Source organism: Callionymus lyra, chromosome 5 (genome assembly GCF_982586985.1).
Source record: "Callionymus lyra chromosome 5, fCalLyr1.hap1.1, whole genome shotgun sequence".
NCBI lineage: Eukaryota > Metazoa > Chordata > Actinopteri > Syngnathiformes > Callionymidae > Callionymus > Callionymus lyra.
This window is the reverse complement of record NC_141822.1, coordinates 32730529-32754550: the sequence shown is the minus strand read 5'-3', so window position 1 is coordinate 32754550 and position 24022 is coordinate 32730529. Positions and strand designations below refer to the sequence as shown.

General features: G+C 39.4%; 1 protein-coding gene and 1 long non-coding RNA gene across 3 annotated transcripts; one reads left to right on the top strand and one right to left on the bottom strand.

The window, feature by feature from the left end:
- Positions 1-4902: 4902 nt before the first annotated feature.
- On the bottom strand, positions 4903-8122 carry pou3f3b (POU class 3 homeobox 3b). Of its 2 annotated transcripts, none has more exons than XM_087792036.1 (3): positions 6220-8122; positions 5832-5912; positions 4903-5728 (listed from the first exon to the last, which is right to left on the bottom strand). In XM_087792036.1, the coding sequence occupies exons 1-3, from the start codon at positions 7423-7425 to the stop codon at positions 5660-5662; spliced, it is 1356 nt and encodes a 451-aa protein (XP_087648162.1). In that variant the 5' UTR covers positions 7426-8122; the 3' UTR covers positions 4903-5659. The 2 variants fall into 2 exon arrangements, with proteins under 2 accessions (XP_087648162.1, XP_087648163.1); XM_087792037.1 differs by having other exon boundaries at positions 6229-8122.
- Positions 8123-10193: 2071 nt separating this feature from the next.
- On the top strand, positions 10194-22084 carry LOC148080358 (uncharacterized). Its single transcript, XR_015711348.1, has 2 exons — positions 10194-10343; positions 19914-22084. It is a non-coding gene; the product is annotated as an uncharacterized LOC148080358 (long non-coding RNA).
- Positions 22085-24022: the final 1938 nt, after the last annotated feature.

Here is a 24022-nt window from a genome sequence, read left to right as displayed (position 1 = left end):
CTTACATGTGTACAACAGAAAGGCATCTGTTGAATGTAATGCTATTGTTAGCTAACTCTGCATTTAAACTATGGCTGTATACTTTACATGGTGTTTTTCATGTATTTTTATGGTGTTCACCGACCGACAGAGTTTAGCACTTCAACGTAAACAACATTCCTTGTTTGAACATATGAGTCTTAAAACTCTTCAAGTCTTATACTCAAGTAATATGTTGAACATACATCTGTCAAGTTATTTTCATTTTCTACCACTGATTTCTTTATCGGTGACGGAGGTGAGAGGGAGGAGACACCCTGAAAATGTCGCCAGAGACATTCACACCTACAGACCTTTTTTAAAAGAGTCCTTTAACAGCCTTTGCATGTTTTTTTTACTGTGGTAGGAAACCCTCACTAGGAGTAAACCCCCCACATGCCTTGGAGGAACATACAAAGTCCTCACAGAAAGGCTGCTTGTTTCCCCGAGCTGGAATCGAACCAGCAACCTTCTTGCTGTTAGTCACACTAACCACTACGTGAGTGTGTGCCGTAGATGGAACTCTCTGTTCTAGTATCTCCTCTAAGGTAGTGGGAAGGCGAGTGATCTAGTGGGCGATGGATAAGAACAGAAAATAGAGAGTTAAAGGATTCTATGAATGGGAGAAAAATAAAGAAAGAAGGGAAGACTGAGGCCTGTCCAAATTAAGCCAGTGTTGGTTCTACCCGTACAAGTACTTTTCCTTAGGCCCTTAATTCACAATAAACCTTTGTATTAGTGAATCAAGTCACAACTTTTGCAAATGACATTACCTCGCCATTATCCTGGTCCACTGTCTGGTCAAATGGCCGCAGCAACATTCCAATGTAGTTCATAATTTGCTGTTGATGCGTGTGCACGATGCTGTCTTCAGTTCCCTTGGTTTCATGTTGATGCAGATTTTTCCTTAAACTTTACCGTGTTGAATTAGCTTTTTTTAGGAGCAAGTGAGGGAAGAATGGATGAAGGTTAGGAAAATATGTTTGAAAGGAAAAAAGGAAGGAAGGTTGAATAAGTGGGTAAGAGAGAAGCAAGTGGGTGAATAAAATAAATTGTATCAGGAACAGAGGGAAAGCGGTAGAAAGTGATTGTATAAGAACGTTTTTTAATAAATGGAGTAAGGAGGGAAAGTAAAGAGCTTTGCAGAAAATAAATGATCAGAGATTACATGCTGCAAATAAAACCAGACATGTTTTTTTTATTTTGGGTAGAATAGTCTATCGAATTTTGGATGATAATCCAAATTATCATTAAATCCGAGATGTCAAACTATTCACAGGAAATCTGACCTCAAAAAACAATTTATTTAAGATTTAGAGTACAACGTACTATATTTATTTCGAAATGTTAACTTCTTATCTACTGTTGCCACCACTGGGTGGCGCTGCCTGTCCAGAAAAGACCGTTTTTTTCCCCCGCTTGTGCTTATGCATGCTGCACAATAAACATAAAAACAGGGATAGACGGGTTAAAAAATAATAGATGTTATAAATACATTTATCTGCACTGACTTAAAAAACAAATCTAATATATTTCTATTTTCTTTCATAATATTAAGTTTGTGCATTTTATGACGATAAATATATCAAGCGCACGCAAACATTTTAAAAATACACATAAAGAAGATTTACGGCGATACGAAGTATCAGGCCTTTGCTAACAATGACTTGTCTAACTTTTAAACAATGAAAACACGCCCAGCCAAGTTGTGCGTCTTGTTCATTTGTCGTTTTACTTTCGGTGTATTGAAAAACTGTAAAGTTTCGATGAGTTCGTAGGTGCATGTTTGAGTTGTGCGCTTCAAGACTTTTCCATAATAACAACAACAACAACAACAACACAAATAATAAGAATAATAAGAATAATAAGAATAATAAGAATAATAAGAATAATAAGAATAATAGGAATAATAAGAATAATAGGAATTATAAGAATAATAAGAACAAGAATAACGAATTTAAATGATTTAATTTCAGAGGTGTCTGCATTACTACTATTATCTGCAAAAGTATAGGTAATAATCAGGGAGAGGAACAGGCACCATGAAACTCCTCTCTCTTCTTTGCGTCCATCCTGTCTGCTCACAGAGCCATGACCCTCCGATTTAAAGCGGAAAGCTGCGTGATTTCGACCTCTTACTCCACGCCTCTTTGCTTTAATGCTCTATGAAGACTCGGTGCTGGCCTGGTGACCTGACCAGTGTGTTTTCCGCATCTATACCAATACTATTCATGATGAAAACAATACATAAATAATAATAATATATTTTTAGTTTGTCGTCATCTTTTTCATGTACATATTTATCTTTATAGATAACATAACACAACATAATGAACATTTTTAGAAATGGTGATCAGACTTAGTATTATGATCAAGTTGAAATCTATTTCCACTGATAATTAAAAACATGTATTTATTTTTTGTTTAGCAGTTCAGCGGACAAGCGACGTACTTTTACTGCGTACTTTTAATGTCTTGGTTTTGTTTTTTTATTTTTTTACTTCAATGTTTTCACTTCAAGTGAAACTTTTTTTGTTTGGTGATATTATTTCTTTTTTTTTCATTTTGTGAAGTCACAACAAAAGAAAAATCCTGTTTTGAGTTACAAAAAAAGGTTTCTGATTCTGATTCAACTACAAATGAAGATAATGCAATTATCATGATTTTCAGTGATTTTTAACACTCATTTTATTATTTACAGCCACTCAAGCAACTTAATATCACTCATAAAACGCGATATTCTTTGACTAAAAAAACAAAACTACTAACGTGCTTTTAGGCTAACGTTTCCATTATTTGAATGTGTGTTGTGAATAATAATAATAATAATAATAATAATAATAATAATAATAATAATAATAATAATAATAATAATAATAATAATAGAAAACGACCAAACAAATCATTGCACATTTATCTACAATATTAATAGAATAAAGTGTGTTTAATGTCTACATTTAAGCGTATTCGTACAATTTGTCCAATTGCTATATTGAAGAGCAAGCGTCTCATAAACGTGTATACTTACAGCAGAATAAAAGAAACAACAGTCGTCAAACGTCAAATACAGATGAGTGTCTTGCGCAGAACAGTGGGATTCTTGTCGAAAGTGGAAGAGAAAAGAGTCCAGCGGAGAGCAGCTCACAAGAATCCATATTCATGCGCTCCACGTGGACCCAACGATATGAATCAATAAAACGCGCATGAGCAGTGGAACCTGGCGGAGAACTTATTCAACGAAGAAACACGCTATTAACTTTTGTTTAATTGTACCAACAGCGTTTATAAAGTCGCTCGTAAAGCTGCATGACGCGACGAAACACACACACACACACTCGCTCACACACACACACATACACGCCTAAACTCCCAGACGCACACACACACACACACACAGACAGAGGCCTGCTGCTGCCAGCACGCTTTTGAAGATGCATGAAAACGCTAAATGTGTGTGAGAAAAGGCGGATCAAAACCCATTATGAGATTTGAAACTCTTTTTGTGTGAAGAAATCTCTCTCTAGATTGGTATTTTTGTACCAACAAGCTGCTCGCTTATATCTGTCTTATTGTTCGCATGATCCTCGCGTTAATGTATGCGCTTCAGATTTGGCTGCTGAAGTTGCAAAAAAGTGTGACGTGGGTTTGTCGAGAGGCTTCACCTGTCATGTGACGTTTTTTTTTCAAAAATAAAACAACAGATGAATAATAACTTAAACTTGATTTCCACGTGAATCACCCTTAAAAACGACACAAATAAAATGGGAAACCTCAAACGCCGACAGAAGTTAGAAACAACGGGTATTTTAAAAAGGGAAAATAATAGTAATATTTGGGACTTCTCGTGTTTTCACAAGTAATGTCAGAGTGCCACTTTTACTAGTGCAGACAAAGAAAAAAAAATGATGCCTGCCCCTCTTATATAGTTGAATTGTGTTGCTAAGCAACTAGTATGAGAATTCATCCGCGAAATTCAAATCGTGCAGCGAGGTGACACGTTTTTTTGTTTTTCTGCACCGACGAAAGCGGTTAGGATACGTTTACGATGTCTTACATTTTAAAGCAAAATTAACCTCTTCATGAGAATAATTCGATTACAACGGTGTAAATGAAACCACTTAAAATGTTAAAAATACTACGAATGATCTACGTCTTTTGACTGGCTTATAGAACCTGTTTCTATTTGCTGCTGGACTTTTGACACAACAGATCTAAACACGTGTGACCCAGTGACCTCGATCCTGGAAGTATATTAATAAAAATAAAATTAGATCTACCTAAAAAAAAAGTAAATAGAAATAAATCAATAATTTACAGTAACGCACATGTTAATATTAAAAATACAAATAATGTTAAATCTAATCTATTTCGTGGTTGTCTTTAAATGTATAACCTTTTAATCTTGTGAATATGATTTATATAAACGACAACACAAAACACCATTGTGCTATTGTAAACCACGCGGGTTTCAATACCTGTTCAATCGTAAATTATTCAATTCAATTATTTCTCATACATCTCAAGTTTCTCATTGAAACTGGCGGATGTTTACACCTGCTCGTGCTGCTGGGCCTTGTCATCATTCGAACACACATCTGCGTATTTATTTAACCTATCATTTAAATTAAATATGAGCTAGGAAATAACTACATATACCGACATTGGACTCTCTTAAACAATAATAATAATGGTAACAATTATTAAAAATATATATTGTACCTGACAAGGTGAACAAAATATTTCTCGCGTAAAACTTGCAATAATCTTCTATTTTCCGGTTTTCGTTGTGTCCCAATGTTTGTACATAGATATAAAAAATACATTTCTCAATATTCGTGAAAACAAGAACTTCAAAATTCAAAACTAAAACACGACATGACTGTATTCCATTCTAACAAATTTATTTGTGTCTCAATCAGCTCGTACCGAACCACTACTTAAATTAAATTACAATCAAATGATCACATCAAAATATACCCTTATCAACTAACAACGGTCAGCTCAGGATGATTTGTGCTCCTTATGAAACGATAATACAAAAATTAAACAAATAAGGGCAAGGACAAAACATAATAGAAATAGTGAAACAGAAGAATAAGGGAAATCATCTTACACAAGTTATTGGAAATGAAGGGGGAAATAAATTACCATTTGGAATAATCCATTCCAAATAAAATATTAAAAAAACATTCAGATGAAAAATATAAAGTAAATACTTCCGATCAGTATCTGATCTAGTGATCTATATTGCCGGCTTTACAGAGTTTTTGTTTATTAAAACCTACCAAAGAATACTGCTTAGAAAGGGCAGCATTAATAGAATATCCACAGCACCCACTCAGTCACTCTTGGCAACAGAATTTCAGATTTTTTTGTCCTCAAATAAGTGCAGCTGAAGTCTTTTCCAAAAGTCTCTACTTGGTGAAAAACGTCGCAGGGGAAATAATCATCTCCACGCGTTTTAGTCCATTAAATAATACAAAAATAAAAGCCATGTGAAAGGGGGAAAAAGCAGTTGATCTTTGAGATCGTGTCCCGGTTCTTTTTGTGAGCCACAATTTGACAGAAGAAACACAGATCCTCAGAAACACAACACAGTCCACCTTAGGAAAAAAAAATCAAGATGGAAGCGTCGTTGCTGTCACTCTTCTTCATATTGTTGTTTTTGGAACCCATTTCTCAATATACAAAACTGTTTGCCCCTTTGTTTCTTCAAACACAAGAGATTTTACATCAAGGGAGGGGAGAGAAAAATATATATAAAAAACAATATTTGGCTTTCTCTTGGTGTGTTTTCAATGCGCCAAAATTACCTGGTGGAATGAACTTGTAGTTGTCACCCTCTGGTCGTTCGCCTCACTTGCATCTTTTAAGTAATCTACTAAAAAATGCCCCTGAAAGAAAAAAGCAGAAGGAACCTTTTAGACATTTTAGGGCCAGGGGGAAGAAGGTGCGTTTTTTCATTGGGGGGGGAATTTAGGAGGAAAAAGGGACAAATTTCAGTGATTTGTTTGTTGAAAAATAGATAAAACATTTGCAGTCATTCATCATCCCTCACAATCTCAGTATCAAAAATGTGTGTATCCTGGAGATAGTCTGTGTGTGTGTGTCATAAGTCTAATATAAAATATTGTGCTTGTTCTATGCCTCACTGAACATTCTTTTGCAGTCCATGGAGGGAGGCGGTGTTTCTGCACTCACATTGCCGACCTGAGAGTACACATCCTCCGGCGTCTGTGCCACTCCTGGGGGCGTCATCCGCTTCTCCTTCTGTCTTCTATTGCAAAACCACACTCTGACCACCTCTTTCTCCAGCTGCAAGTTGTCCGCCAGCGAGGTGATCTCCTGGGCCGAGGGTTTGGGACACTTTAGGAAGTGGCTCTCCAGGGCCCCCTTCACGCTGACCTCGATGGACGTGCGCTTCTTCCTCTTCCTGCCCTGCGCCGCGATCTTGTCGATGCTGGTGGGACTGCCGGTGGTCGAGTCGGCCTCCTCCAGCCATTTGTTCAACAAAGGCTTCAGCTTGCACATGTTCTTAAAGCTGAGCTGCAGAGCCTCGAACCTGCAGATGGTGGTCTGAGAGAAAACGTTCCCGTACAGGGTGCCCAAAGCCAAGCCCACGTCCGCCTGCGTGAAGCCCAGCTTGATCCTCCGCTGCTTGAACTGCTTGGCGAACTGCTCCAGGTCGTCGGACGTCGGGGTGTCGTCGTCCGAGTGCTGGTCGTGGCTGTTAACGCCGCCGTGGTGCTGGTGATGCGCGTGCTGGTGGTGGTGGTGATGGTGGTGGCTGCCGTGGTCCAGGTCAGGGGTGTCCCCCCTCACCAAGCCCGGGTGCACCAGGCTCTGGCTGCCCGGGCTCAGCATCCCGTTCACGGTGAAGCTCCCGGGCTGCGAGTAGAGGAGCGACTGCTGCTGCTGCTGCCCCCCGGAGATGGAGTTGATGTGCGCCGCCGTCGTGCTCCCCCAAGCCCCGGCGTGCGTGTGGTGGGGCGCCAAGTGCGTCGGCCTGTGGTGCAGCGCCGTGCCCGTGTGTAGATCGTCCCTGGAGTTCTTCACGTCCTGCTGCTGCGGGCTGCCCGTCATCCCGACGGGACTGGACGACCAGGGAGAGCCGGCTTCGGCCGCAGCCACCGCGGCTGCCGCTGCCGCCGCGGCGGCGTGAGGGAGCGACGTCACCCACTGGTGCGCGTGGCTCAGCATGTGTCCCCCGTTACTCGCTGCCATCGCACCTTGCATAAAGTTACTCTGCTCCATCTTGACGGTGGGGTCTCCTCGGTACCCCCCGGACCCCGATGTCACCGCGGCACCGACCGGCTGCATGCCTCCGCCGGGGTCAGAGTGAACGATGGAGCCGGACGACAGGATGCTGTTGCTGGCCAGATAGGGATTGGAAGCCGCGGTGGCCATTCCGTCAACCCTTATGAAAATGTTTGTTGATAACCCCCCTCCCTTTTACAGTCACTTCTTCTTTCGAGCAAGCAAATTGCAACTCATGAATTATTCAAACTTAAAAAGTGAGGGCATAGTTTTGTGACAAATACCATGGACGTGCGTCTGTCGAAAAAACGCCAGAAAGAAGAAAAAACACTGCGTGACAGTGGAATAAAATCCGCATGTATTTACAGCATTCTGCTTCAAACAGTCCCGAGTAAACTCCCAGTTTTTTCAAAAGTCCTCTGAAACCATGTGCAGTCCGTTTAAAAAAAGTTTGGCGCCGTGCTGAAAATGTGGACATTAAAATTCAAATATACGGCAGGAAAAAAGGTTTCGTCCCAAACAAACTTTTGTGGCTCACATGAAACAAAAAGCTGCGCAAATCGTCCACAAAGTCCCAGATTATTTTCCCATTGCATGTGGAAAACATGAGCAGCGCGTCCCGGTTCTTTTGTAATTCAGTCGCCGAGATTTCTCCCTCGCTTTATTCTTTTCTCTCTCTTCTTTTATAGCACAGTAGAGTCTATCTCTTTGTTCTGTTTTGATATATATAAACCTGCCAAACCGCAAACTCCCGTTGAAGTAGAATCCAGTGTAACAGTGTGTGTCACTGGTTCGAGTCTCCGCTCTCATTCGCTTGCTCTCTCTCTCTCTCTCTCTCTCTCTCTCTCTCTCTCTCCTTCTCTCTCTTTCTCTCTCTCTCTCTCTCTCTCTCCTTCTCTCTCTTTCTCTCTCTCTCTCTCTCTCTGGCCCCTCCCCCCGCGCGCTTAGCAACGCACACGGGTGCTCGCCATTGATTGGCTACCCGAGGAATGATTGACAGCTCCTCCTCTAGCCCTCCCGTCGGCGGTTCCAATTGGTTTATTTTTAATTGGTGTCCAAACCAAACAGCGAATACTACCTCTGTACTACACGGCAATATAACATCACTCAGTGAATAACACATGCATAAGTGAATTTTTTTTTAAATGTCAAAAATATGGAATCACAATTAAGTGTGAAACAAATGGATGTTTTCATATAATATATTGAATATCAGATGAATCTAAAATGTATTTATAACATATTCTCTCTCTCGAAAAAATAAAAATAATCAGGTGTCAATAATATTTAAATAATGCAAATTTAATTATATCAAACAATTTAAACATTTTAAATAGCTACTTGTCTTTCATTCAGGGTTTAGTCGAATGCATTATGAACACTAATATTACTTTACATACAGTAAAATAAAAACAGTTATGTTTCCACCTCTACTTTATATTTAATTTAGCTGAACTTAAACTTATTATTCCAAATTATTCATTTTAAATCTGCTCACACAATCGCTTACAGTGCTTCGGAACACTACTATACATTTGCGTTCAAACTACCATCACCATCATATTTGCTTATTACGAAACGTCTGCTTTAAGCAATAATAAACAAATTATCATGTGAAATTTTGTCTCACTTCCCACTCACATACAAAACCATCAAAAGTGCTGAATAGACACATGTTAATTATTCTATGCATCTGTTTTTATAATGTGCGAATATAAAGTATACATTTATTTATTATTCATATTAACATACAGCTAACACGTCAATCTGATTACCTGAATTGTAAATACCAGATAAAGCATTTTAAATGAACTATAACAAGGCATCACGTAATTAAAATACACATTTTGTTCCACAAAAAAATGACAAATTATAATAAAATAACAACAACTTGTCCATTAAGTTATTTATGTGTATGAAAATGTCATAAGAGCCCTAATAACAGATACATTTTGATGTCAAACATTTTTACCAGCAATTATACTTCTCTTTTTGTCCTGAATATTTGAAAGCCTCCAGTAGACAGAAACTGTTCAAAATATCTTTTAGTTACATTTTGTATCCCTTTGGCGTGATTAAAGTTTAGGTTGAATAATGAGTTAACGCTTGCTAAGAGCAGGATAGAGCGATCATGACAGACTCCAAAGTGTCACCCTAGACGCGCCCATGGGTGGCTCTCCTCTCCCCCCTCGCTGTGGCGCGTCCTGCTGGTCCACCTGGCCAGAACAACACAGGCCTTCACCTTGGCAGATCCCCCTGACAGGATTAGCTGTACTTTGTAGTGTCAGGCTGTAAACCCCCCTCTACACCGTCACATAAGCCCCCCAAATCAAAGATGACGCAATGATTTTATTGCAAAGGGGATTTAAGGGGCAACTATAAGACGACGCTGTTCACAGACTGCGCGCTCCGTGCCAGTGCCACCCCCCCTCTCCATCCCAGTGGGTTTCATTTGGACTCAGCACAAAACCGAGGAAGCCTCGTGGATTTGTTTACATTGAAAAGGCAGGCTGGGGGCCAGAGCCATGGGGCCCCTCTTTTCATTAATATACAGTGAGGATTTCTGTCTAAATTACCAGTGTTCACCCCGCACAGAGAAGGGGTCTCAGACGGAAACCTGACACCAGGGGTACACCAGAACAAGATAACCGGAAAAGTGAAATTGAAATATGGAGAAAAAAAGAAGTGAGAAGTGAGAAGACAGCCGCGATAAAACACGCTCCCGTCTCTCTCTGATATCATTTATTTGCTTTATATAAAAGGTCCCCAAGTTCCCTGCTGGGGGAGTTCATTTATTTTGTATGCAAAAAGAAAGAGAGAAAGGGGTAGAGGGAAAAAAACCATCCCCAAGTATAACAAGAGACGAACAGTTAGTGCTGATTTTCATTTGCATAAATTTTCATATATTTTAGTGAAAATAATAGCGGGAGCCGAGGAGTGCTCCTGCTCAGTCGAGGCTGAGCAAAGAAAATCTTAGGGCGCTCCAAGTCCTATAGGAGACGGAGATAACCGTTTACAGGCGCACACGTCAGCGCTCAGAAAAATATGCGGCATTTTCTGGACGCACGGTAAGTCAACAATCTCGTCATTTTATTCTGTTTTGACGCAATAGAGTTTTGTCGGCTGGAGCGCACCGTGACTGGCGCAGACACCTCCTCCGCTACTAATGTATCCGTGGATCTATACCCTCCACAACTTAAGATTTAACTTCAAATACAAGAAACACTCGTTGGACTGGGAGGGAGAACATAATTTGGTGCATCTTTTTTGCGCACACGCGGCTCCACAAAAGCGGCCAGATGGATCCGCTGCGCTGTTTTGTAGCGAATGTCCAGAAGAGAAAAGTGCCATCAATCACATTTTAACCAGCGAGCCAGGGCGAGAGCGAGAGGAGAGGCTGAGGGAGAGACCCCTCCGGAGGGACCAGGGGGCAGCCAATATAGAATCGTTTAATATATATCGATCTCCGCGCAACAAAGTTTGTTTAAAGTTTTGCACACAAGTGGCTACTAAAGTGTTTTTAATATCCTGCTGCTGGTTATGCGCCCGAGCGTGCGTTTGGAGCGACTCCAGGTTTATAATAAAGAGGAAATAAAATAGATTCAAAGCAGATCTGAAGAGAGATCTTGGAAATAGACTATAGGTTCATCTTGGGTTTTTACTTTCAGCCCACCCGAATACTTCTCTCTGGAACTTATTTTTTTCTGCTTCACACGGGTTCACTCCCTTCTGCTTTCATTGACGGGGGAGCGCATTTCTCAACCCCGTAGTTGGTCGCCATGGTAATCCCAATGAAAGAGGAACACTGGTCGCATTAAGCTGTATGTTTGTGCACTGGAGTCGAGATAAAAAAAGGGGGCTGGGAGTCCCGGACCCTGCAGCCACCGAGCAGTAGAATAAAATCTTATATATATTGAGAAGTGATTTATGTATTATACCTTCATACAGAAATAAATATATATATATAAAAAAAATCTAGTAACACACACTTTGTCATGATTAAACATTTAACCCATTTCTCAAACCAGCAAATAACAAACAGCATGTTGCTTTACTTCTAAGTATTTGTTGAGGTCAGCTATCAAACCAGCCACCATGTGTCGCGCTTTCTCACCGAACAAACTTAAATGGATGTACCGGTCAACACTGGACTTTAAATACGATTATTCCGCATCATTATCTTACCTTTAACTCTTCTTGTAATTTGAAATAGTATAGAAAGACTCTCTATCACTCTCACGGTACATCTTCACCACAGAAAGCAAAAAGGCCAAATTATGAAGAGGACAATTGTTGTATGAAACAACAAGGCACTGTGATAGCACATTAAACACTAAAGTTAGGTGGACAGGAAGTCAATTATAGTTAAAGAAATTATCGCTAAGTAAACTGTTTGATTTGTAAAAATATTCATTGAACCACAATTCCATTGAAACTTTTGATACACATGACTCATCTAAACATATTATTTACTGTATAAAGTGAGCAATACATGACAACACATTATAAACACACCAAAACAATTTCCACGTGTCATATATTTACAGGAACAATTATTGTTATTGTTGTCTTATCTTATACTTTAATTTCCCAAGCACTTTTATATCATATTTAATATTAATATAAGTATCATTAATACATTCTACATAAAGCAAAATAAATAAAACAACTAAATTACTGATCTAAATTAATTATGGTATTGTTTAAAGACTGACATATTTTAGGCAATATATTTATTTTTGTTTACATGTAACCAATATAGAAAATGCAATCATATTTTGACCCAATTAAATATTCTTTTTTCCCCAAGTTTTCCCACATTAAAAGTTACCTGGATTGTGCACTGGACCAAATCCCTGTTGCTAAATCTGTGAATAGTATTAACATGTATCTTTGTGGAAGCCACTCACCATCTGCACTCCACCAGAAGCCATAAGTCTGAGCCAGTAGCTCTTTGTGGCATCACATGACTCACAGACCACTTTAAAAATTATTGGCAAACGAGGGCTGGACAGTCCTCATGAATCATTACGGAAAGTAGTGCATAGCAATCTCTTCGCATGCTTGACCAGCGCGGTTAGTGTGGCACTAACTAGTGTTGCTTTTCATCATCATCATCACCACCAGCACACAGCTCTTATCACGTTGCATTATGCACCCAGTTCTGTCAAAAAGATATTTATTTATTTATCAACTGATCTAGCAGAGACCAGATTGTCTAATTTATCACGATAGACTTAAATGGATGATGTGATTTGTCAAATCAACTGACCAGGAAACGTGGTAGAAGAGAGAGTGTTTCGGAGGAAAAAAAAGTGGCCATTATAAGAATCAATCTGGAAATCTGTTCTCATCGTCTCATAAAAACATCCTCACATCATCACGAATGTACTTCCTGCATTAATTTACGACACCTGACAGTGAGATTTACGAGCGCCTCTAACGGTGGGTAAACCCAGTTGATAGCTGTCCCTGCTAACAATATTCAAATTGAACTGACGTAATTCTTGCCTTTTTTAATTATGGCCTACTTAAGTTGCCCATGGGCTACTCCATTTACCCCCACCTCCACCCCTCCCGCTCCCAAGCCTCCACTCTGTGGTCCAGTCACTGTAATCCTGCGCAACATATGTTGAGTGTGTCACGTCAAGCCAAACGTTGATTTAAAGCTGAATTCAACTCGGAGCACTTAAATGATAATGTAGCGACTATACCATTAATTAAATGGGCCACAGTGAATTCCAGTCCAAGCATTCCAATCCAGAAATAGAAAAGTGTTCTTCCACTCAGTGAAACGAGACACGGTCACTTTATTAATATTCTAATAATCAAAAAGCTATAGGAAGTGATATACAGCTCTTGTTCGAGGTTAGTAATTGCTCTCTCGCCGCCGTAGGTTGTTCATGTTTAGTGAAGCATGGAGCTGAACCATGAGCACAGCAGGTATCGGTTCACACTTGCAGATCAACAATCGTCCCTTAAATGCTGATTATATTCACTGGTTGTTGTTTCCTTTTTAAAAAAAAATGTTTTCATTAACGTATATCAAATTACTTTTTGGTTGGAAGTTTGGTTTTGTTAAGAGCAAGTAAGTAAGTAAGTAAGTAATATTTATTTATATAGCGCTTTTCGAGACCAGGGTCACAAAGCGCTTTAACAATCAAAACAATACTCAAAACAGTACATACTTCAAAGATCAAGACAACACCGAGAACAACACAGGAGTTCGAGAAATTCAAGGAAAAGCCTGAACAAATAGAAACATTTTATTCAGAGTCTCTAATGCATTTTTAAAGACACTACATCATTTAACATGTTTTGGGGTTCCTTTAATCTAAAATAACTAATGTTGTGGTGATGGTACAGGCAGTGTTTGTTATTGAAGGCTAAAGAAGTGGAAGCTAATGGTTAGAGTTAGATTTATTTAGATTTGTTTAAGGGAAATTTGAAGCCCAGTTGTACCAATAGTTGGTTCTGTCTACTAATACAAATGTTCTCTCTTACTTTAAACACCTGGCTCAGAACCCAGAAATGTAATCTTGGAAAAATGAATCAATTTTGCACTAATTTATTTCCCATGGTGCTGTGATGAATCACATGTTGAATGAAGGTAAACTAAAAGGTTTGACCCAAAACACAGCATATATTTATGATGTAAATTAACCTCAGTCTCAACATTTCTATAGGACACATGATTTAATTGAATTTATAATTCTAAAAATCTATTTCAGAGTAATCAACTGTGAATATTGAGAAGAGATAATATAGATCCATTGATAACAAAACACACTTTTCCAAACAACTTCAAAATCACTGGACTAAACTTCCATCATGTCAGCTATGACAGTGCTTTGCCTCATAAAACTTAATGCTGATTAAAAAATAAAAATAAACGGAGCATCATTTTACTGATCAAGTTAGCCTATTTGGAACTAGTATAATTAAACCATTTATGTGCACCAAAATTATTTTTTTCTTAGTAGTCATCCTCCTGATCAAGAAACATGTTCTTTCCATGTTTGCCATGGATAATCAAATGTAATTGTTATTGATAAAATGATCAAAACTTCTCTATGCGGTTTTACTTTAGCCACATCAAGACGTCTATTCCAATTTCGACCCACTCATGGTTGTGGTGTCTTGTTTCTCCATCTTTAATTATCATAGCGGACATCACTGCGCCACATAATTATGTCTTGACAACAAAATAATTCGGTGCTGTTTTGAATGATGACTTCATTTTTTCTACAGACAGGAGAATAGACACTGAAGCTCTCTCTCTGAAAAAAAAAAATGATGTCATCCGAACAGCTAGTTTGCTGTTTTTGGAACATTCCTCTATGATTCCAGTAAGACCATTCATGCTCTTCACTCTGCACTACATTTGTAATTAACTTGAAAATATTGTTTTTGTATGTCCTTGCGTACCTCAGAGGACGTCATGTGTTCCACAGAACAGTTCAGTTACATTATCAACATGGACACAGTTTCCAGAACACAGCCACCAGCACCACAACAAGCCATGATCGTATTGTTTATGCAAATCAGTGGATGGATACTGACATTTTTCTTTCCCCACTCGCTTACATCACACATGCTAATCACTGGCGATATTGTCTTATTAAGCCCAGTAATTATTGAATAAACTCAATCCCTGAAAAATCCAATCAATACTGGATGCTGTGTTTGCCACTGTCTCTTCACAGTCCCTCTTGCTTTTTTGTTTTTGTTTGTTAAACAGTGGCGCTCCCTGAGGATACAGAGGGGGGATTGTGGCGCCTCTCCTGTCCAGGATTACATTAATCAAAGTATTTATTTCCCTCGGGGTGCCAGGCGCAAATCACTCCAAATCCCAGTAAAATTGGATAACAGAAGAACAGGCGCACCTTGGTTAAACCCTCCATTGCACTTTTTTCCCCTCATTCCACCAACTTAATGGATCTAGTTCTATCTCAGATGGGCCGCCGAAGATGGAGGCCTTTGAGAAGACAAACAACATAATTGGATGGAAGCGGCCTCTGAGGTAGAGAAAAAACAACACTAACCTCACTCAGTACAAATAACAGTCGTGGACCGGGCTGTCAGCCATGACGACAAAACCCACAGGTTTCTCTCCGCTAAGTCTGGTCAATTCATCCCCAAACTCCCAAATAACATCAACGTCGAGAAAATTCCTGATACCGCCCGTATGTTTGCGCTTTGATTACGCCGGGTGTTTGGCTAATGCTTCGAATAAATCAGCAAATGTTTACACCCCAGCTGCTGCTGATAAGGCAATAAATACAACACCCAAATATGCCGCCTATTACAGGTAATGCAAATAAAATAATAGAGCGGTAATTTTTCCATGTGTGTTATTGTGCCGTCACTGCCTCCCTCGTTGACATTCATGAGGATCTAGGGAGGAAACATCGTCTCTGGGTCTTTATGGGCGCCACATTTGTAACACAAATTCACCAGTGCTGCCTTCACTACCCCAATCAGGGATAAATGATGGTGCTGTCGCGTCGTAGGCAACCCCTGAACACACACACTCGCACACACTTGATCAAACACACACAGACATGGCCTCTTTAATTCATGCAAACTCTGGCTGCCTGTTTGTGGACACATGCTCACTATTACACTTCAGGGTGTAGGCAGCTGGAATCTCTCAGAATTAAAGCAATGATGGCTTTTTTTTTCTGCAGAAAATGTGCAGGTGTGGTGAAATGAGCAGAAAATCTACAGCTGTACTGAGGCCAGTATGTCAAAGGGAATCACATTTCATGTCCCAGTGGTTGTAAGGCTGTGTTTCTCTTGAACACAGATTATCACACTATATGATTTTAAATGATGCTTTAAAAGTTTGAAAGTACGCTTTTAGAGTGATTTCCCATCCTAGTGTGGACAGTTAGTTTGATGCACACAATGTTACTTTTCCATCAGCTTATTTGATCTTGAAACATGTTACCTTGAATAACAGAAACAATGTCTTTTAAAAAGGAAACAAGATTGTTGTTGATACTTAGTGAATCTCACCTTTAGCGTTAACTTTAGGCTGAATTGAATTTCTGAAAAGTGTTTGAATAGTCCCAATAGTTAAGATTAGGTCTAAACACACACTAACTATTCCAACTTTCTGATGTAAAGGTAAAAGTTCATTGTAAGAGTTAAACTTCTCTAGTTTTTATTTTCTTAAACTTTTAAATGACTTAAGAATGACCCAATGCTTGTTTCTTCCAACATTGTGAGTGTCTAGTTGACACTTGGTTTCGCTGTGAACTGACTGAGTTTCAAAAAAGTAATATCGACTTGCTGTGTGTAAAAGGCTTTATCTGTGACTGGATTGAATTTATTAGTAAAGTCGTTCAGAAATGTCAACAACTGCAAGTATAACATGTCGAAGGTACAAGCTGCAGAAATGCTTAAAATTGTCAGACAAGTGACAAAGAGATTTTAGAATCTACTTTCAGTAAATTGTAAAGAACGGATCAGAAGTGCATATATATATATATTGTATAGTTCCATTATGACGTTTAGTCATGTTATTGTTATAAGACATAAGAAGAAAAGAAAGGCATTTCAGTTTTAATTTAGTTAAAAACACCATCTGTTCTCGGACATGTGGTTCCTAAACCTCCAATGAGACCCGGCCCAGGAGGCTTGTATTAGTCCTCAGACCATGTCTCACTGGGGTCCAGACAACAATGTACTTCTTGTGTTTGCTTTTTTCATGAACACGTACGACCTGCAGAGCTCCAGCTTAAATCCACTGACGATCAACTTCAGCGCGGCGCCTCGCCTCTTCTGATGAGATGCGAGCGTGGCTGACATGTGCTATTCCAGCTTGTGTGGTCACGTTCGTGCATCGGGGGAAGTCTTGATTCATGTGGGCATTATGCACGCTGGACGCTTATGGCACCTCTCCTCGTTGCCGTGCAGTCAAGCCCATTTGTTTGGAAATGGGTTTACATACATCTTCTTCTAGATGACTCTCTCAGTCCCCTCTATCTGCACACACACACACACACACACACACACACACACACACACACACACACACACACACACACACACACACACACACACACACACACACACACACACACACACACACACACACACACACACACACACACACACACACACACAATGAAACAACAGGGTATTCGGGTGATGTAATACCCCTTCTTTTGGCAATGGTTGGGGGTTTGGACCAGGGAATTGTTGTGTCGCAGTTGCCTGTGGGAGATTTGTTCTCTCTGTCTACCCTGTTTTTTTTTTTTACTTTAGGTCGACATATTTGGTATCAAACTTCTATTATTCATGACCAACAAAAAGTTCTGCTTTAGAAGCATTAAGTCCATTAATCTGAATTAAACAACCAGCTTCTTTAAATTTTGAACTAGAAGTCTAAATTTCACGTTTGTGACTGAAACTGAATCAAGCTTTAAATGTAAATCGCTTTAAAATCTTGTCTTCCAACAATTATTTTCCAAATAATATGAGGGCACGGAGAGTTTTCTTACTGTGCACATTAAAAAAATAGACGGTATTTTAAAAGGATTAAAAGAACAATTTAAAATAAAATACTTGTGCTACAGAGTACACTTATTTTACGAATAAAAAACTGATTAATCTTGAGTGTGCCAAGTGTTTTACTTTTAAGTTAGCGTTTACATTACTAGTTGAGTAGTGACTTTGCGACTATAAAATTGCATCAGGCAACAGAAATGTGTTGTTCAACTGAGTCTAAAAATTCGTCTGTCAAGTCAAATATCCCTTCCAGCTTTTTGGCTTTTGTCGTCGCATCATCTCCTCATCCTTCCAGGAAGTGATCAGCAACAATTAAAACCATCTTTTGTTCCTTAAACCAGGCTCATGATAAATCTGTGGAGGATTGAAACAGAAGTTTTCATTCGGATATAAATAGTCTTCCGTTTTTCACACTTTGTTGGAAAGTGTTTTCGATGAAGTCGTGTGTTTGGCATCTGGGACAATACTTGTTTGTGCTCCTCTCCGCTCGGACATATTGCTGTACACATGCTGGAACTAATAGTTAGGATCCAGCCATCTGAGAGAAAGAGGAAGGAACTGAACGCTAGCAATGTCGACACAAAATCCAAATCAAGGTCACACACAGAGACTCCTCCTTTGTGGAGCTGAGATAACGCAGGGTGTCATGAAAAATGAATTACACCGACACACGTGTCTCTGCCGTGAACATCTCGTTATTCCGACTTATATCGACTTCGTGAGACGAAACCCGAGCGAGTCCTGCTCCTGTGTGTGCGAGTGAGAGGTTTAAACTCAGTCAAGCTCATCTGTTGCACGTTTCCACAACAACAGACCATCGTCACGTTCTATCACAAAACCATTCAGCCAAAAAGCAAGTCTGGCACTCACAGGGAATTTTTACATAACGTAATAACATGACGATGCAAGGGAATAGTTTATATTAAAACTGTCAGCTATTCAACATATCTTTACAACTAGACCTATAAGGGACTCTATGTAAACAAATGAAAACAAAAATGAGTTTGAGTTTAAATAGGTTCTTTGTATGTATTTATCAGCCTTAAAACACAATTGAAGCAATTTCATTTTTTAAGTGAAATGATCTATGATCACAAATGCATTGCTTCCTTTTCAGCATGAGAAAAGGAAAACTATTAAGCCAGGGGTGTCAAACTCAATCATACAAGGGGCTAAAATCTTTTATCTGTCGTGGCCGCGGGCTGAACAAAATGTTTATTTATCATCTGTCCATAACAGGAAGTATGAGTCTGATAGTGATATTGCCTTTATTTTGCCTATAGTTCAATCCGTGTTAATGATCTCTGAGCTAGTCCTCTTTCCCCAAACATTATTATCAAATTAACGTCCTTGGATATCAGTTTAATTCTCATTGCATGTCTCTGCATAATTGTTGACATTAATTACCTCACCCTTATGCTTATCTTAAAAAACGGCATATTTATATTTCAATAATACAACCCGATCAATCTTCTAATTTTGAACCAACCATTTAGCAAACCACATAAAATGACTTGGCAGAATGAGTTGGACCCAGCCAAAAAAAAAGAAAAAAGGGCAACAATTAATCTTTTAAAGCTTTAATTCATTTCAATTCAATTTTATTTAAAGTGTCTTATCATAACAAAGTTATCTCAAGACACTATACAGTTGAAGTAAGACTATAGTTGATTAAGGAAAAACAGATCCCAGCAATTCCAGCTTTACATGTCTCTTTAGTGAAACAAATACATTTCTTTGCAGTCGACTTCAAGATGTGCATTTGTCCTCTCCCTCTTAATAAAGTGTTTAAAAAACTGAAGAATAATAAATTCTGGAAGAAATTATATATTAAATTATAAATAACAGTATCAAGGTTTACTGCATCTTTAGCCAACTATCTTCTTAATGTGATTAATGTATATGAATATATTTTCTACAGGATATAACTTCTATCTATTGAGCTGATGCATTTTACACGAAATTAAACAAATGTTATTAAAATATTTCTGTACACGCATGCGGTTGCGTTCAACAATATTCAAATGTATGGTTCAACAACCGTGTTAACTATCTTGCTGTGTTTTAAACGTGTCATTTGTGAAAATCGTACCAATACTGTCTGTTTCTTTCCCCTCCAGGAGAGCGTCGGCCTGGCAGCTTCCTCCCCTCACTATGACACCACACCCATGACTTTAGTCCTCCCGTGACTCCTCTTTAGTGCCCCCCACACCCCTCTTCCGAGGTAGCAGTCAGTATGCGTGCAGCAACTGCCTCCACCAGCACAAGCGGACACGCCGTCTCTCCAGCTTCCGCTTTCCTGTACGCCTGCTGCTGCTGCCGGAGAATTCACGCTTCAGGCTGTTTTCTTTTTTGAGAGAGAGAGAGGAGGGGGAGAGGAGGGGGAGAGGAGGGGGAGACAGGAGTATAAAAATATGCAAATGCTATTGTTGGAGCACAGAGAGGGTGAGGAGGGCTGAAGATGTGAGGAAGGGGAGAGCACTTTTACACCCCGTCACCTCACTGCTGCCACCGTCGATGCCTGCTCCAGAATCCATCCCTTCACTGGTTAGAGAGGGAGGATGTAGCGTCTCAGGATGAATATTAAAATGCAAGCGGAGGACAGTTGTCACCGCCGGAGTCTCACACACAAACACAAGACATACAGGAAGTAGCAGCAAACACAGGATTAATTTATTGTTATTAAGATAATAGTATTTCAATGATGGTAAGATTTTGTTGCTGGTCAAAGTTAAGCTAAACAGTTTTCTTTGTCTTAATTCATTTATGGCGAGAGTGACTGAAAGACAAAAGATGTGATGGAGAAAAATATACAAATGCATACGTTATATTGGCTAAGTTTCAACAATAAGCAAGCACTTAAATCATATGGCAATGGAGATCTCCTTAGTAAGCTTTCCCCCCCACATTTTTGATTAATTTTTTTGCATTTATAGAACAAAAATAAATTAAATTGTTTAATTATATTGAATGTATTTTGTTTTCTTTTCTATTTGTTCATTTTTTTTCATTATTTACATTTTACATTACATTTGATGTTGCCACCACAAAAAGCTCTTTGCTTTTGTGTATTTAGATATCGGAAGGAAACATGTATTGAAAGTATTGTTTTTAATTGTTAGGTATATTTCCTTCAGGGAGAATGTTGGGCAGGATAAATAGCGAGGATTTTGGATATTATCCCTAGTGTTGTCTCAGGGTCAAGATAAGAGACATCACAGGGGTTAAATAAATGAATGATTGAGGCGTAAAAAGTTAGGAGCAACTAAAGGCATTAAGGCCGGAAGAGCCTTCATTTATTTGCATCTGCTGTCAGTGTAGCAGAGAAGTGAGACGCTAACATCCACTGACGGTCATGTTCAAAACCATGTGTACATTAAACGTGGTCCTCTTCATGTCCAGAAGAAGATCAAGTCCAGGTGAACATATTTCCCTGCACAGCGAGGCGACCCACAGACACAGAAGAAGGAAACACTGTAAGACGCGAGTCGACATAGCGACGAGCAGGAAGTGAAAGTGGGGAGCCCATTTGTATAGCCCTCACGCTCGCACCACGACTTTTTGAAGTGATTATGAAGACAGTTCAGATCAAAGGATTTGACAAGTCTGGAGCGTGCGCCAAATATGAGGCAGGGTAATCACACTCAAGCCCCTCCATACACGATGGCACTGGCCCCCCCAGCTGCTTCGCAAATGTAATGTGACACTTAGGGATAAACAGATTATCAAGGAACGGCGGGTTGGGGTGGGGTGAAAGGGCTGAAAAATATCCCCACAACTTGTGAAGTTACAGGAGAGAGTTTATCTAATGAACTGTGGTGACGGGCAGTGAGAGGGCAGCCATGATTGATTCTCCATCACTGATACTAGTCTAAACGATAGCATTTAAGGAATATTAGAGGGAACATTAGACGATGAGAAACCGTTTCTTGTGGTGTAAAGAAAGACTCTAGGCTGGAAGGACTTTTTTCCCCCTTCTTTCTCTTTTCCTTCACTAGTTATTATAGATTAATCCATAATCCCCACCACCTAAAGACATTTTTGTCAGTGAAGCTGAGGGATAGAGCTGCTATTTTCTTCTTTAATATATCTCTGCTCGTTTTGCCTCAGCATGATGTCACATTGTCACATCTGCAAGTGAAAATATCACCAGCTTTTCTCAGATGCTGTTTTTTTCTTGCTGAACCTAGGTGGGATGTCGGTTTGGGAAACAGCTTCCACTTTTGGACATTTCATTTTGTGTAAAATCTGGAATTAAATGCACAATTTTCCAATAAAAAACTCCAGCCAATCAGTCTCCACTGATTTATTTTTTCATTTTGATTACGGTTTAAAACAATGCATTCATTTTATAATACTAGAAAGATATTATATTGATATATATCAAGTTATTAAATACTGTTTTTTATGTGTAGAAGAAGAGGAACAAAACAAATAACATGAACAAATGTGATTCACAACATTTCTGAGTAAATGGACACAAACAACGAAAGCATTTTCTGTCTTAAATAGTTTATTTAGACTTCATTATTCCCATTTTGTATGGCTATCATTCCATTATTACCGATATTTCATGTCCGCTTTGACAATGTGACTAGTATTAGTTTAAATTGTTGAACTCCTTCTCTTCCTGTACAAATGTGAAAATACTTTAAGGATCTCTGTCATTGACAAAATAGAAAGAAATTGATAAAAAAGAGAAATAAAATGCCCCTTTTTCTGTTGCCTGACTTTCACACAAGATGGAATATATATAGTCTGCTTCTCTTCTTCTCTGGTTTGAGGTACGTAAAGTGATGCAGAAGTGCCTCCCCGAGTGTGCGTTTTCCCAGGCAGAGGAGCTTCATTCTGTCATTACTTGTGTGCCGTGAATGACCCTTGTGGCAGGACAAGTGTTTCTTTGAGGACACGAGGACAGATGGATGGACGGGGCAACTCAGAGACAGACACAGAGGACTGAAGCGCCAGTGTTGCTGCCGCCACGTGGCTTTCATGCCAGCCTTTGCATTTAGACACAAAAAAAACATTAGTTCTGCCACTGATGCTCGATAAAAGACTGTAATGGTTAATTTTAATGGAATAAACGACACAAACTCACCACCAAAAAGTGGGATATTGTGATATATCAATTTCAATTTTCGCCGGATTACAACAGTTGACATATTCCTTTTAGTGTCGACTAGAGATGTCCGTTTGATTGGTCAGTACTGAGGGCAGACGGCTATCGATCGGCTGGTCATTAGGTGAGATGGGCCCGCCGGGAGTATTGGGCCTGACACCGTTAACACCCGAGCTCTGCCACTGCTCTTTAACGAACAGCCATCAAGTGAGCCAGACCCGGCCATTGACCCAGCCGCTGCCTGCGATCTCCTCCTCCCGCTCGGCCGCAGTGTGAGTGAAGCAAAGTGGTGTGTTGTCGTATTGATCTGTGGACCGAACGCCGCCGCACACTGAGGGAAATAGTATCGAAGACAAGTTTACCATTGGACTGAGAGCGATTTATAGCTATGGGAGTTGAGTCTTGCTCCTCAAGGTGAAATTGATATCCTAATCATGGCGCTGAGAAAAAGTTTATCACAAAGTCAAACACAGAGATCATCTAAATTCCTTGTCAGATGTAATACACTGTTCGTGGAGCGAATCACATTATCCAACGATCAGCCTAGAATTACACATCACCAGCCTTTCTTCTGCTTAATGCCAAGTTTATCTTCCATCTTGAAGGCTTTTCTGGATGATTGAGAATTCTTCTCAGATTAAAATCCAGATTCCTAATTTTAATGTCTTAATTTAACACATAATTAACTGAATTCATGTGTAATTAATGCACGTGTATCATTAACACGTTTATTAATGTCTTTGCTTCAGGACCAATACAACTTTCATGATTGGACAGTTTCTTTCATTTATTTATTCTGCTATTTGTGTCTTTTAGTCTTAACTTTAGGTTTTTGCACTTGACAACTTCGCTGATTTGTTCAGTGCCTTTAGTTCTGTCTTTGATTCTTGTCATCTTTATTGTTCTTTTTGTTTTTGCCAAGACACACCGTGGCCCTTTATTGTTTGTACTTCTCCCTTGGATCTTTGCTGGCTCTAGTTTCATCATTTCTGGATCGAGATTAAAAGTTTGATACATTTATTTTTTACTCTTGACCTGTGTCTGTTTGCATGTCTGGGTCTTCGTGTTCTTGACGAAACATTTCCAATATGAATCAGCGTCCAGACAGTC